At 56.0% G+C, this 14,927-nt stretch overlaps 2 protein-coding genes across 17 annotated transcripts in view; both read right to left on the bottom strand.

Annotated features, from left to right (window-relative positions):
- Positions 1-537: 537 nt before the first annotated feature.
- On the bottom strand, positions 538-1,749 carry INSL3 (insulin like 3). The gene is made up of 2 exons (XM_059062536.2): positions 1,560-1,749; positions 538-749 (listed from the first exon to the last, which is right to left on the bottom strand). The coding sequence occupies exons 1-2, from the start codon at positions 1,747-1,749 to the stop codon at positions 538-540; spliced, it is 402 nt and encodes a 133-aa protein (XP_058918519.1).
- Positions 1,750-3,970: 2,221 nt separating this feature from the next.
- The window catches only part of JAK3 (Janus kinase 3), a 31,040-nt gene continuing 20,083 nt past the window's right edge, over positions 3,971-14,927 (bottom strand). For 13 of the 16 annotated variants that reach the window (XM_067032458.1, XM_067032462.1, XM_067032463.1 and 10 more), the window contains 18 exons: positions 14,482-14,604; positions 14,226-14,383; positions 13,664-13,775; positions 13,280-13,466; positions 12,582-12,709; positions 12,221-12,352; positions 11,551-11,635; positions 10,602-10,729; positions 9,767-9,899; positions 9,533-9,684; positions 9,243-9,393; positions 8,460-8,599; positions 8,199-8,388; positions 7,565-7,689; positions 7,106-7,278; positions 6,665-6,782; positions 6,189-6,299; positions 3,971-5,245 (listed from right to left, as the gene is read on the bottom strand). In XM_067032458.1, coding sequence (XP_066888559.1) covers positions 5,138-5,245; positions 6,189-6,299; positions 6,665-6,782; positions 7,106-7,278; positions 7,565-7,689; positions 8,199-8,388; positions 8,460-8,599; positions 9,243-9,393; positions 9,533-9,684; positions 9,767-9,899; positions 10,602-10,729; positions 11,551-11,635; positions 12,221-12,352; positions 12,582-12,709; positions 13,280-13,466; positions 13,664-13,775; positions 14,226-14,383; positions 14,482-14,604 — 2,454 coding nt within the window. In that variant the 3' untranslated portion in view covers positions 3,971-5,137. Of the gene's footprint in view, positions 5,246-6,188; positions 6,337-6,664; positions 6,783-7,105; positions 7,279-7,564; positions 7,690-8,198; positions 8,389-8,459; positions 8,600-9,242; positions 9,394-9,532; positions 9,685-9,766; positions 9,900-10,601; positions 10,730-11,550; positions 11,636-12,220; positions 12,353-12,581; positions 12,710-13,279; positions 13,467-13,663; positions 13,776-14,225; positions 14,384-14,481; positions 14,605-14,927 lie in introns of all 16 variants that reach the window. The other 3 variants (XM_067032454.1, XM_067032455.1, XM_067032464.1) reach the window with 1 other exon arrangement.

The raw sequence follows: 14,927 nt of genomic DNA on the forward strand, positions 1-14,927 counted from the left end.
CCCTGTCTGAACTTGGCAAACAGCCAGCTCCCTTGGTCTCAGTTTCCCCACTTTTTATTGTGATGATTCTCCAATTGTTATTAAGTTTCTGGAAGTGTTGGTGGGTCCACGGCTGCCAGAGGACAATTCCACACAAAGGCTGACCCAGGCTTGTGCCTTTTTCTTGAGAAAATGCAAAAAGTTTCTTCAGATTCTGCAGGCATCTTATTTATTTACTATTGATAAGACAGCAAGAGGGGTGTCAAATGCAGGGAGCGGGGTAACTGGGGCTCCTCTGAGGTGAGAACATTTGAGAACAGGTGTCTGGCATCGCCACAAAACCAAGAATCCTCCAAGCCAGGTTTGGGATCTGGTGTTTTCCCCAGTTGGCCCCCCAGAGGACAGGTGGCCTGGTGAGGTGGTGAGCACCTTGTCCTAGGAGGTAATCAACAAAGTCCCCCCAGACATGGGGCTTCATGGTGCTGTGTGGCATCAGGAGTTCACCAGACTGGATCCCTGTGGGTCTCGGGCTCCCCCAAGGCCACACCCCAGGAGGGTTCAGTGGGGACAGAGGGTCAGCAGGTCTTGCCGGGTGCAGCCACTGAGGCAGCAGTGACGGACAGGGTTGGTGGCAGCTGCCCGGCGGCGGCGGTGGCGGTGATGACGAGAGGCCTGGGGCAGGGGCTGTGAGGCGAGTACCAGCACGGGGTCCCCACTGGCCATCAGCCCATGGAAGAGATGTTGTCCTTCCAGCCACTGTAGCAGCTCATCTGGGGACAGGGAGGAATTCAGCATAGAGGGGGGACCCCAGAGGACCCCACTCACACTGCACAAACAGCCTCCACTCATCATGCACAGAAACAGAAAGTAAGCATTTATTGAGTGCCCAGTGTATACCAGGCACAGATTGAATCCCCCATCTGGACGTGTGCAGCCTCGACCCACACCACAGTCAAGTCCCCAGCTGTGCACACTCCCACGTGTCACCTATGGTAGGAAGGCACAGGCACTTCACAGAGCAGATGACAGAAGGGGTGATATACGACGTATACATGTACACACAGACGCAGGCGCACACCCTCATAGCCCCTCCCACTTCCCTGCACACCCATGTGTACCCGTGTCACACACACAGGACACACACGCATGTGACAGACGTGGTACACAAAGCTGTTTGGTACTCCCTGCACCAGGGCCGGGACTAGGGTGAAGAGAGCCAGGCGCGGGCCTGAGTGCACAATTTTAAGGGGGTGCCAAAAAACCTCAACAACCAAGATCAAACATATTGTAACGCAATATTTTAAAATTAAAATGAATGCAGAAATTCCTGAAGATCAAAATATTGAAACTGTAAATAAAGACAAGATCTGATACGGCTACGCACTTGTTCAGACTCGCTCGCCTAGCTCGCCGCGCACTGATTCCCGCGCCTGGCAGGGGGCGCATCCCCCGTGGACTTGCACACACCCGCGCAGCCGGCAGGTGGACCCCAGAACATGCATGCAAACTCGTCTGCATGCACCTGCCCCACGCCCGGCCCCAGAGACCCCACAGCACAGTCCTCGCCCGCCCCTACTCACGGTCGCCGCCAGCCACAGGTCGCCCATCCTCGGGGGACCAGCGCGGGCCCCCGCACAGCCGCACCAGCGCGCGCACGAAGTGGTGGCCGCACAGCTTCTCGGGTGCTTCCTGGGCGGGGGCCGGGCCTAGGGCGAGCGCCAAGGCCGGGCCCAGCAGCACCAGCGCCCAGGTGAGCCGACGGGGGTCCATGACGGCTGGAGGCACCGGGCCCCAGCGGGGATCCCCCTTATAGGCGCTGGCCCGCCCCAGCTGGGAGCCTTGGAGGGGGGACAGAGCATTCCTTCAGGACGGTCCAGGGAGAAGGTCAAGGGCAGGGTCAGGGCAAGCATACTGGAACCCCTGATAGTTGGGTTTCCTTTTTTTTTTATGATATGAGTGCCTGACAACCTTTGATTGCCGAGACATCGGCTTCACAGATGGCTCCCCAATAAATGTGACCCGGCCACCTCCGCCCACTGAGGCATCTTTGTTTTACACATCTCGGCTGATTTCAGTCACCACTTGGGCCACTTGGTTGCTTGTTTTGTTTTCTCTTCTTATGCTTTAAATTCCAACCTATGTTAAATTCACCAATAAAGAGTGAGCCCACAAACTCTTAGGCTCCCACCCTTGACCCCAATAAAAGCAGGACCCCAGACCCACACTGCTCTCTCTACCCAGGACCTTGCTCTGTGGCCCTGGGAGTGCTGTGTAATTTATAAGTAATAAAGCTTTATTTTCTCAAAGTTTCCTGATGGTTGTTGCTGAATGGCATCTTTCAATCATAATAAGAACTCAAGGGCCGGTCCAGCCACAACATTGATTTTTTTTAAATTAATTAATTTATTTATTTTTATTTTATTTTATTTTTTGGCTGCGTTGGGTCTCCGTTGCTGCACGTGGACTTTCTCTAGTTGCGGTGAGCGGCAGCTTTCTCTTCATTGCGGTGCATGGGCTTCTCATTGCAGTGGCTTCTCTTGTTGCAGAGCACGGGCTCTAGGCGCACAGGCTTCAGTAGTTGTGGCGCGTGGACTCAGTAGTTTTGGCTCACGGGCTGTAGAGCACAGGCTCAGTAGTTGTGGCGCTCGGGCTTAGTTGCTCCGCGGCACGTGGGATCTTCCCCCACCAGGGCTCGAACCCGTGTCCCCTGCATTGGCAGGCGGATTCTTAACCACTGTGCCACCAGGGAAGCCCAACATTGATTATTGATTATTGATAGGCCGAGATCCATACAAAACAGCCATGGCCTCTCTCCCTGGGCCAGGGCCTTGGGTGTATCTCTCCAAGGGGGACCACTGGTTGAGGAGTCTTTATTTTTTAACCATTTTAAAGAGGAGAACTAGATAAACTGAGAAATAATAATTCCATGGGATGGTGGCAGTGGGCATCCAGCCAACTGAGACCAGGGCCATTCAGAATCTTGTTGTCCTTATTACTGGACAAATAAGGAAACTAGGGCTCAGAGAAGGGACCCCCCACACTTGCCCAAGGTCACAAGAGGCTGGGCCCTGGGGCTGCGAGTCTTGATCGGTTCTGCCTCTCCCACATCAAGGTCTCCTTGGGTTGGGCAGGGGATGGACGGCCTCTACCCGGTTCCCGTCTGGGTTGGCACCCAGTTTTTTTTTTTTTTTTTTTTTTTTTTTTGTGGTAGGCGGGCCTCTCACTGTTGTGGTCTCTCCCCTTGCGGAGCACAGGCTCCGGACGCGCAGGCTCAGCAGCCATGGCTCACGGGCCCAGCCGCTCCACGGCATGTGGGATCTTCCCGGACCGGGGCACGAACCCGTGACCCCTGCATCGGCAGGCGGACTCTCAACCACTGCGCCACCAGGGAAGCCCGGCACCCAGTTTTAACAAGGAGGGAAACGAAGGCAGAGAGGGAGGTTACTCAACCCAGTGCAGGTGAGACCCTGAGCTGAAAACCCTGTCTTGCAGCCCCTCCTCCTTTTCACCAAAGCAGGCTACGACAGTAGGCACAGAGATCTCTGTCTCTGTCTCTCCCCTGCTCCCTCTGTCTCTTTCTGAGTCTCTCTTGGCCTTTCTCTCTCTGTCTCTGTCACTCTCCAAATCTTTCCAGCGGTCCTGAGGAGCAAACGAGGGACTGGTTTGGCCCCCGCTAATGTTGGACCCCCTCCCCATAGCCTAACCCTCCCGACTAGGCCTTGCCCTCTGGACCCCAATAGAGCAGCCTGTTCTCTCCACCCACCAAGAGCCTGTAATCAGCTCCCCAGGACAGTGCCAAGGCCAGCAGCTGGGGCTGGGGGGAGGGCTTCTGTCCTCGAAGGCCCCATCCTCCTATCCTTCCTCCCCCAGCCTGCCCTGAGGCTCCCATTGTGGCCCCCAGGGGTCTCTATCCCCCAGCCCTAAGCACATTCTTCCCCGGCTCACACACCCCCAAGGATCCCCATTGCCCAAGTCCAGCAACAAACCATCCTTTTCACTGAACTTCTTTATTCATTCAACAAACACTCCCAGAGTCCCCTCTGTGCCCAGCCCAGCCCCCAAGGAGATGCCACGTCAGAAGAGACAGAGCTGGATGCAGACACCAGCCCAGCCCTAGGGTCAGAAGTACAGGGCTGACTGGGAGTTGTGGGAGAACCCTAGGGAACACTGCAAAGAGGTGATAGCTGGGGTTCTGTGAGATGAATAAGAGTTTTCCAGGGAGGCAAAAAGTGGCAGAAAAACCTTGCAGGCTGGTGTGAAGGAGTGGTGGGGTAAGCTTAACCTGCACAAGATGCCTTCTCACAAGCCTCCAGAAGTTGATTCTGTCCCAGAGAGAGGAAGCAACTCTCCCACCATCACACAGCAAATAAGTGGCAGAACCATGGGCTCCAACACCTGTGCTCTTAACCTCTGTACTCTGAGCCTCCTCCTTTCACCATGCTGTTCCCTCTGCGAAGAATGCCTTTCCTTCCTTCACCCACTGAAAAGCTCCTGTTAGGCTCCATTGTCATCAGTTGTGTGATCCTCTGGTCCAGACAGAAAGGGACCCAGCGTACAGGGAGGAAAACTGAAGCCCTGGGACACTCAGGTTCAGTTAGGGTGGACTGGGACCTCAGCTTCTCCTGGTCTCTTACACGATTCTAAACAGTCACACAGGCTCCCCCAAAAAAGTGAATTTTCAGCCAGGGCAGCTCTCTTGTCCTTGGCTTCCTCCAGCTAAAGAGGAAGGGGGGAAAAGAAGCCTGAGATCACATATTTAAAGCTATATAATGTCTCCTCTGGAAATGAGACAGGAAGCTCCAGGCCAGGCCCTGAGAGGTTGGGAAGATGGGGGAGACTTAACTCTGGTCCCTCAGTTCTGGTGGGGGTGCTCAGTAGACCCCACAATTGCATCTGTCTTGGATCTTTACAAGTTCCCAATGCTACGAGGCTGCTGTTGCTCTACAAGCCAGGGGGTGCTCGCCCAAGTGCAATGTCATTTGCCCCATGAGGGGGTCTCTGAAGCGGGAGGCCCAGAGAGGGGTAGGTCCCTGATCAAGGTCACACAGCCAGTCCATGGAGACCAGAACCCAGAGGTCTGTGTGCAGGAGACATAAAAAAGACAGAGAATGGGGTCCTCTCTCTAGACAAGCAGGTGAGGGTCTCGTGCCTCTGGACACTACCCCTGGCTTCCACTCCACAGTGCATCCAGCTGGGGGCCCAGGGTGCTGAATGGTGGCCGGTCTTGTGGGCTAGGGGCCCAGCACAGCTTCATGAGCTCATGAACCTGAGGGGGTGGGAAGAGACAACAGGGTCGCATGTGAGTGGTAGGAAGGACATGACTCCTGTTCACAGTTTTAAAATATAAATGAGACTCCATCCCTCCCTTGCTCCAAAGCCTCCCATGGCTCCCTATGGATCTTAGAACAAAATTTCGTCTCCTCCCCTGCCTCCCTCCCTCTACCATCACCTCCATCACCTCCTCTCTTGTCCCATGCAGCCACATCTGCCCCCATCTCATTTTGTAAATACACCAAACTCATTCCCACCTCAGGGCCTTTGCACCTGCTGTGTGCTCCACTGAGAATGCCCTCTCTCAGCTTTACCCATGGGTGAGATCCTCTTCCTCCTTCACCCCCTCTAAGAGGCCATCCCTGAGCACACACCCCCATCTCTTTCCAGACATTGATCACCACCAGAATGTTCTTGTTAGCTTCTGCCGGTTACAGGGAGGAAGGGTAGTATCTCTTCTGTCCCCTGCTGGGTCCCCAGCACCCAGCACAGAGCCAGCACACAGTCAGCACTCAATAAATGTTTGTGGCCTGAACAGATTAATTTGTGAATAACCAGCCACATGTCAGACACTTCCACAAAAGCTGTGATGAGAAACTGTAAGAGTCACCGTCATTTATTGAGCACCGACTGTATGCCAGGCTCAGAGCTGAGCAACGGAGAAATGTTAGCTAATCTGATCCTCTCCCACCCTATAAGGCATTGTTATTCCCATTTTGGAGACAGGTAAACTGAGGCTCTGAAAGTGTTTGTGACTTGCCATACAGTGAGAGAGCAGCAAAGTAGAGGCCAGAAATCCCCTTCAGCCTCATGCTCTGATCCCTGCTCTCAATCAAGAGATGTCTGTGGTGGAGAGACCCAGAGGGACCAGCAGGCTTGCCCAGGCCCCCTGGTGAATCTACAAAGTGGGAAGCTGAGGCAGGCCCTCCAGTGCTCACCTCACCAGGACAGGCAGGAGGTGCAGGCAGCCTCTGGCCGTCGGCCAGCAGCTCCAGGAGGCGGCAGAGGGCTGGCACATCTCTCGCACATCCCATCATCCGCAGGAACTCCTGGAGCCAAGGGGGAGGGCCCGAGGTGGGGAAGGAGCTATCCATGATGGAAGGGGGAGTGGCCACCCGTGATGTGGGGGTCAGCCACAGTGAAGGGAGGAAGGGAATCACCCACCCGTGGTGGGGGAAGGGGCCCTCCTTAATGGAGGAGGAGGAATTGTCTGTGATGCATGGGGGAGGGGCTGCCTGTGGTGGTGTGGGAGGTGGGGGGTCAGCCACAGTGAAAAGGGATCCTACTGGAGCCTCTAATGCTGGGACCAGGGGACCCTGAGCAAGAGAGGGACGCGGGCATAAACAGGACGGGTGTTGGCCAGGAAGGGGTTGTGGGGGAGGAGGGTCTTGGGGATCCAGGGGTGCCGACTCACGGCTGAGGGGCTACAGCTCTTGTCACTGTAGGTGAAGAGCTCGTACAGGACGACCCCGAAGCTCCAGACATCTGACTGGCGCGAGAAGATATTGTCCGAGAGGGACTCTGGGGCGTACCTGGAGGGGAACAGGGAGGCCTTGTGGGGCGACAGTAAGGCAGAGGACGGGAAAGGACGCAGCCTTGGGCTGGGGTAGCTTGTCACGGTAGGTGGGAGTTATGAGAAAGTCTCCAACCCTGTGGTGCGCCAGGGCGGGGCCTGGGCGGGGTCAGGGAGGAGCCAGAACAAGAAAAGGAGCGTGGTCGGGAAGGGGCCCGGGCCGTGGGGGCGTGGCCAGGGAGGGCCCCCGACCCTGGGGAGGAGGGGCGGGGCCAGGAAGTGGGAGCAGGGGAGGGGCCTGGGTAGTGGGGAGGAAGGGTGGGGCAGGGGCGAGGCCTCTACCAGAAGATGGGGCTCTGGCCTGGCTCGCGGACCACGTAGTAGTCTTTGTCGAGCGGCAGCAGCTTGGCGAGGCCGAAGTCAGCGATTTTGACATGCGTCTCGCTCTCCACCAGGATGTTACGGGCTGCCAGGTCGCGGTGCACGCAGCGGCGGGAGCCCAGGTACTCCATGCCCTGCGGGAGGGCATGGAGTATGGACCCCAGGATGACTCCGCAGGGGCCCCAGTCTGACATGGAATCCAACACCAGCCCCAACCCAGACCCCAAGCCTAACCCTACCCCTGACCCATCCTGCACTCCAGCCCTGACCTTAGCCCTAACTCAACCCCACTTCCAACCTGACCTGGACCCGAAACTTCAACCCTCAGCCTTCCTGGCGAACCCACGCAGACCTTGCTCAGGTCGAGCCAGGTCAGTTCCCGCAGGTCTGACGGGCGCCCCGCCCTCTTCCGACCCGCACCTTGCAGATTTGCGAGGCGTAGAGGAGCAGGCGGCCAGCGTCAAGGCGCGCGCGGTGCCGCTGCAGGAAGTCGCGCAGGCAGCCGCTGGGCAGGTACTCCATGACCAGCCGCAGGCTCAGGCGGCCTAGGGGAGGCGGGGGAGGCAGGAAGGAGTCACCACAGGGCCTAACTTTGTCTACTCCCCCTCCCCATTCTCCTTCCCGGTTCAGAGTGGGACCTCGTGTCCCTCCCGGCCTCAATATTGCTTTCTGTAAAATGGGAACGGCAACAGTGACGCTTATCGCTAATGTCTTTTTGAGTACTTTCTACAATATTCATTGATTCTTTTAAACCTCATAATGACCCATTTTTTTTCCAGTGGGGAAATTGTCGATCCCAAGGCAGTCTAGATCAGTAAACAAGACCAGTCAGGGGGATATATGTATACGTATAGCTGATTCACTTTGCTGTACAGCAGAAACTAACACAACATTGTAAAGCAACTCTACTCCGATAAAAATTAATTAAAAGAAAAGAAAAGAAAAAAGATCAGTCAGCAGCACCCGCACTGGCTTTCTCAGACCACCCTAAAATGGTGCTGCAGAAGGATGAGGATGTGTGATTTGAAGAGCATCCACTTGGGAGGTGACTCACCTGGGCCATAGCTGACACCCCGGTACTTGACAATGAAGTCACTGTGGAGGGCTTTGAGGATCTGGATCTCCCGCTGGAAGTCCCTCTGCTGTTCTGGCCCGCTGTGCTGCAACTGCTTCACGGCCACCAGGGCACCTGTGTTGTCGCCCAGCGGGTCATAGCGGCACAGTTCCACGCTGCCAAAGTTGCCCTGGGGGACAGCGGGGCTGGTGTCCACGTGCACGGGTGCTACCCCACCCACCCCAGCCTAACCCTCCTCACCTTGCCCAGCTGTGAGATGTACTTGAGGTGTCTCTCCTCAAAGATGGTAGGGTCCTGGCAGGCATAGAGCTGGGCCCCATTCCAAAGCCCATCATGGGGCAACAGGGCACCAGGTGTTGGGTCTGAGAGGAGCTCATAATCTGGGGGGCACAGGTAGTGAGTGAGCAGTGCGTTGGGCCCTAAGCCCCCACCGCTAACTGACTTGCTGTGTGACCTCCATCTGAATGCTTAGCCTCTCTGTGCATTATGGCAGGGCCTCTGCAAGCCAAGAGGTACTTTGTGGGGCTGGAAAAAGGTGCTCCTGGGCAAAGGCAGCACTCTTATGCAGTGCACATGCTGTACACAGACAGAAGGGCATTTCCCAGACTCCACTGCCATGGGGTATGGTCAAATGACTGAGCTCAGGCTGATAGGGGACAGAGACATGCTGAATGCCCCCTTAAGCCCGGCCCATGGAAACCTCGGTGGGACCTTCTACACTTTCTCTCTTGTTTGCAGAGGATCCAGCAGGGGCCTGAGGCCATGGGATGGGGGGAACCACAAAGGGAGAGTTTCTTGTTGACCTGGACACCCTCATTGAATGAGAACTAAACATCCATCATGTTCAACCTTGAATTGAGGGGCCTGTTTGTTACAGCAGCTGTTGAAACTCGTGCTGTCACAGTCACCAACCATTCCAACCTTGCCAGGCACACAGGGCAGGTTCTACATGCAAACCTCGCTCTCCTACTGGGCCCAGTATGACATGCCGGCCCTGCCCACCCTGCCTGGCCCAGTGGGCACCTGAAGTAATGAGGCTGTTCAGGTCACGGATGACAGCGCGGAAAGAGGGCCTCTGGCCTGGCTCGTAGGCCATGCACTGTTGGATCAGCAGGGCCAGCTCCATCCACTTGGGTGCAGGCAGTTGCTGCCGTTCCTGGTAAAACTGGAGCTTCTGAGGGCAGGAGGAGGGGCTGGTCACCCCCAGTGCACCCTCAGAAGGCACCCCCAGACACCCCCATCCTCCCCAAACTGGACTTCAGTCTACCCTTCTGTCAAATGTGAGCTCTAGAGGCCAATACTCGTGCTCTTACCTTGGCAGGATCCAGGGTGCTGATGGGCATTGTGACACCGCTGAACACCTCCCAGACTGTGGCTCCAAAGCCCCACTTGTCAGCTTCCAAGCCAAGTGTTCGGGCCTCCTGGAGACACTCAGGGGCCACCCAGGGGATCCTGTCAGTGAGCACTGGTGGAGGGGCAAGGATGGGGTCAGGGATCTGCTTCGTTGCCTCACTAGGACCCTCCCTCCTCCACCCCTCAGCACTTACTCTCCAGGCTTAGCACAGTGGGGCTGACACCGGGGTCACTCAGCTTGATGAAAGGCAGGTTCCCGTCAGTCCCCTCCCGAGCCAGGAGCACCTTCCGGGCTGAGACATTGCCGTGAGGGAGACCTTTGTCTTCCTAAGTGGACCAAGCATAGGAAAATCCCAAGAATGATGAATGAATATTCTGGCTGGCGAACTCCTGCACATCCTTCAAAGCCCAACTGGTACTGCTCAGCCCATACTTCAGCATCTTCCCTACACTATTGGCAGTCCACCCCCTGTGTCCCACCCTCTTCTCAAACACTGCTCCCCCATCCCATGGCTCCCCACTCCCTTCAGGATAAAGTCAAAGGTCCTCAGCCCGGCACTCAAGGCCCTTTGAGATCCAGCTCTTGTTCACTCTTCCCATGAGCTTCTCTCTCCCACATCTCCACCCTGTTCTCCTGCTAGGCAACCTGCCTGGTGCACCCCAGGACAGGCAACACACCTTCTAAGCTGCAGCCTTTGCCCAGGCTGTTCCCTCAGCCTGACATGCCCTCCTTCCTTTCTCCTCTTAATGAACTTCTACTTAATCTTCAAGGTCCCAATTCTAATGCTCTTTCTTCTGGAAAGCCTCCCCCGCTGGCCAGCCTCATTGCTCACTACTCCCCTCAATTTCCATGAATTACAAGCTGTTCCCTTCTGCTCTTACACCTCTGAACCTGCTTATATGCTGTTCCCTCAGTCTAAAATGCCCTCCCCTTGCACCCTTGCCAAACTCCTGTCCACATGACAGAGCCCACTCTCAAAGCCCCGTACACTCTGTGAATGGAGGGTGAAGCAGCAGAGGAGCACTCACCAGATAGTTGAGGGCATAAGCCAGCTGTTTGATCACCTGTAGCTTCCAGCTGGCCGGCACCAGCTGGCCACACTTGCGCAGATATGTGTCCAGCGCTCCCAGGTATACAAATTCCTGCACCATTATGCCTGGTGGCAGTAGGGAGGGGCATGGTTGGGAGTTAGGACTGCACTTGTGTTCAACAGGCTCTGCCCCAGCTCCACCTTCAAGGGTCCCTTGACCTCTCAGCTCTGACTTTTCCTTCCCCTATTCCTCCATCCTTACCCTACTCACCTCTCTTCCTCCCCATTTCCCATCTCAGAACCATTTGTCTGAAATGCCTGGAAGGTGCCAAGCTCTCTCCATGACTCACTTCCAGCCCTTTGCATGTTCTGTGTTTCTGCCTGGAACATCCCTCTTCCTTCACTTCCCTAATGCCTATTTATCCTTGCCTTTCCAGCTTAGAACTTATCCTTGCCTACCCAGAATCATTGCTTGACCTCCAAGCTGGGTTAGCAGCCTCTGATCACCCACAATGCCCTGCGCTGCCTCCATCACACAAAATCATTTATCATCCTGCTCAGCTTATCGTGTTCTACGCTAGGCACCCGGCTCCTGGCACATACTGGGCTCCCAATAAATAGCTGATGAGCTGAACTGATGGAACCGAGGCTTGGAGAGGTAGCGTGGACCTTGCAAAGCTGCAACAGAGTGAGACTGGAACCCAGGTCTGCCTGACTTGAGATAATTTGGGGGGGCTGGTATTGGTGGGAGCCTGGAGTTGCTTGCCCGAGGAGTGATGATTCAGGGAGATGGGTACAGGCTTGGAGATTTGAGGGGGAGGGTGATAGACCCTGGTGGAACGGAGCCCCAGCCAGGGCAGACTCTGGATGTGTACGGCTATTGCTGCGGTAGATGGGCTCAATGAGGCGGGACGGGGGTGGGGGGGCGGGCGGGAAATGTCTCTCACTGTCTCCAGCCATGCACACGCCATGGAGCAACACGAGATGCTGGTACGATACTTGGCTCATCAAGGTCGCTGCTTCTAGGAATGACTGGGGAGGAAAGAAGGGAGAGAAGATGCGTGGGTTTCTTCCACTTCAGGGTCAGACCAAGGACCCCAAACTTGCTGCTCTCACACCTGCCTTAGGAGACCTGGCCGCCAGCCTCCTTTGGCCCTGGAGTCCACCATTAGTGCACACAGCACTCTATATCATGATTTTCTGATGGAGGCAGGAAGTCCCCACTGTATTCTACCTTGAATCTCTCACACAAGTGGGAGATTTGGGGTTTGAGAAGGCATCAAACCTTCCTCTGTGTTGCCCAGCCCCTGCTGATGCCTCCATCCACATCATTCCTCTCTTCTCCTTTGCTCGTTCCTCTCTGACCCACCGGCCTCCTTGCTGTTCCTTAAACATGCCAGGCTTGGCCCTGCCTCAGGACCTTTGCACTGGCTGTTCCCTCTGTCTGGTGTACTCTTTCTGTTTGCATGTAACTTCCCTGACCCTTCTGTATTTCATGGAGATGCTGTGGCTACATTTCTGTTGTCTTAAGACCCTGTATGTTTCAAATTTCTCTGAATCCATGACCCTCTCTCCACCCAGGCCCTAGCCCAGGAGGCCTGGTCCCACCCTGCTCACCTCCATGCAGTTCTTGTGCTTGGCATCCATCACTTTGAGCAGCACCTCTGTCTCTCGGGCCTCCCCATCCACAACCTCATGGCGACAGCCCCGGTAAATCTTGGTAAAGGACCCGTGACCCAGGTTCTCGTGCTGGAGAGTGAGGGGGCAACATGAGAGGCCAGTAAGGGGGCTCCCATGGATCCAGTCCCCTAGCCCTGGTCCAAGCAAGGTACAGGTAATGGACTCATTTTACAGATGATGAAACAGAGGCATAGGGAGGTTACATCACATGCCTGAGGCCACACAGAAGAGATGGATGTAGACCTGGTCTCTCTGGATCTCAACTGAGGTATCCCCCACATTTCCTGGGGCCCCTTACCCACTCCAGGCTGTCAGCAGGGATCTTGTGAAATGTCATCTGACTCAGCTGGCATTGAGATTGGGGCTGAACAGGGGATGATGTGGGTAGGTTGCAATCTCTCCGGACCACAATCAGATTGGACTTTTCTATGGGGAGTGGATGGAGGAAGAAAACCAGAGGTCAGAGTTGAAAGGTCCTCAAAGGTTTGCTCACTCCCTGTCTCAGTGTGGGGTCTTCTTCAGAAGCCAATACTAAGAGGAGGACTCCAGGGCACATGGTTTATTTGAAAGGAGACTCCAGGAAGTCCCAGTGAGGGGTGGGAGAGTGAGACAGAGGGAAGGAACCCTGCAGGGGGTGCAAATGAGCAGGTGGTGCTGTGGGCAGCCTGGTCTCAGTCCTGCTAGGGATTCTGGGAGACTCTGGAGAACTCACACCTCAAAGCTGTCCCATCAAAGGGGTTTGTCTGAGAGCAAAATTCACCCAGAGGAAGAGGCAAGAGATGGACAGAGGCTAAGTGCTAGTGACATCACTCAGATCCAGCTGTGCCCGGATCTAACCATGCCTGAAAGCAGCCTCTATCCCACGAGTCCCAAATCACCTTTTTTTTCCCTCTTAAACTACCTTGACCTGCAGTCTCTGCCACTTGCCATACAAGAGCTGGAACAGACACAGAAAGGCAGGGTGATCACTCAGCTCAGGGGAGAAGGCACGCTCACCTTTGGGTCTGGGGGTGCAGCAGAAGGTGAGGTTCAGCTCAACCCCATCCACGTGCAACCCACCATCCCAATAGGCTGCCAGGAGCTCTCGAAGACTGCTGTGGGGATGGCCAAGGCCAGCCAGGGAGAAGGTTCCTGTGGGGTCGCACCGGATGAGGCAGCCCTTGTAATCAGGGCCCAGGGGGGTCTGCAAAGAGGAGTGGTCCCTGAGTGGGAGTGGGCGGCACCCTCCCCCTCAAATCTCCAAGCTTTTGCCTATGCTGGGAATGCCTTTTCCCTCCCCTTCTTCAGGAAGTAATGCTGACTCATCTTTCAGTTCTCAGCTCAAATATCATCTCCTCCAGGAAGCCCTCCTTGCCCTCCTGGCCCCTATGGTAGACTGACCGCGACACAGACAGTTAGGAGGTAGCTGTCGAAATCCTGGGGACTGCGGCGGAGAACGTAGGAGCCGGGAAGTGAACCCCCAGTCTTGAGTTTGTTGATGGCAAAATCCAAGCTGTGGGGAAAGGTGGGAGGAAACTGAGATTCGAAGATGGAGAGAAACAGAGAGATAGAGGCAGAGAAACCAAACTAAACCTGAGTTCTAATTCTGGTTTCTCTGAAGCCCTGGGAAGGTCACCAGGTAACATTCCCTCACTCCTTCCCATTTATAAATTGAGCCAGAAGTTGGGCTTCTGCCTCAGGGATAAAAGAGGAGGCTGCAGGTGAAGCCGGGCACTGCAAGCATCCCCAGAAAATGGCTCTGGGGCCTCGAGGAGGGAAGCGGCTGCCCTGGCAGCAGAAAGCAGACCCCAGCCTCGTTGAGCGCCAGCTATGCACCTGGCGCTGTTCAAGCACTTGATCCCTTGTCCAGGGCTCCTGAAAGGCGAGGACACAGAGGCTCCAAGAAGGGGAGTGACCGAGATTCGGTCCCGGTGAGTCTGGCCACATGGGGACGGGTCCTTACGTGATGGGGCCATGGCACTGCTCAGCCACCTGCTCCAGCAGCCGCGGGGGCGCCACCTCCTTGCAGAAGTAGTGCCCGGAGTCAGTGGTCAGCCGGAAGTAGCCATCCACGAGCGCCACGAAGGACAACGCTGCGGGCAGCCCCGGGAACTCGGCCTCCTGTGAGGATCCGCGTCAGCGCACGCTGCGGCCCGAGGTGACAGTCCCGCATCCCTGCCCTCGGGTAAGGCAGGAGAGGAACGGGGTCCAGCACCCACCAGGATCTGGTTGTCTGTCCTGGTGATGGTGACCAGGCGATGCTCCCCGGCGGGGCCAGTGCGCGGGGCCTGCTTGATGCTGATATCCACGATTTCTGGAAAGTCGCAGAAGGGCTGGAGGACCTGGGAAGAAGGGGAAAGACTGAAGCTGGGAATCCCTCCCACTCCGAGCCCCCAGTCCCTTTTGGAAGCCTGACCCCACCAACCCATACAACCCATACTCATGAGACCCGCCCCTCTCAGCCTCACCCAGTCACATCCCTCTCCCACCCCACCACTGCCAAACCCCGCCTCCTTCTCTCGTTAGGTCCCCCAGCCCACCTCACCCCGAGCCCCTCCCTCACTTAGCTCCACTTTATCTCGCGGTGTCTCTTAGTACAGTCGGGAGCCCCACCCACCCTCAGTCCTGCCTCTTCCCTCAACCTGCAGTTAGCCCCACTCTGAGC

This window comes from Kogia breviceps, chromosome 4 (genome assembly GCF_026419965.1).
Source record: "Kogia breviceps isolate mKogBre1 chromosome 4, mKogBre1 haplotype 1, whole genome shotgun sequence".
NCBI lineage: Eukaryota > Metazoa > Chordata > Mammalia > Artiodactyla > Physeteridae > Kogia > Kogia breviceps.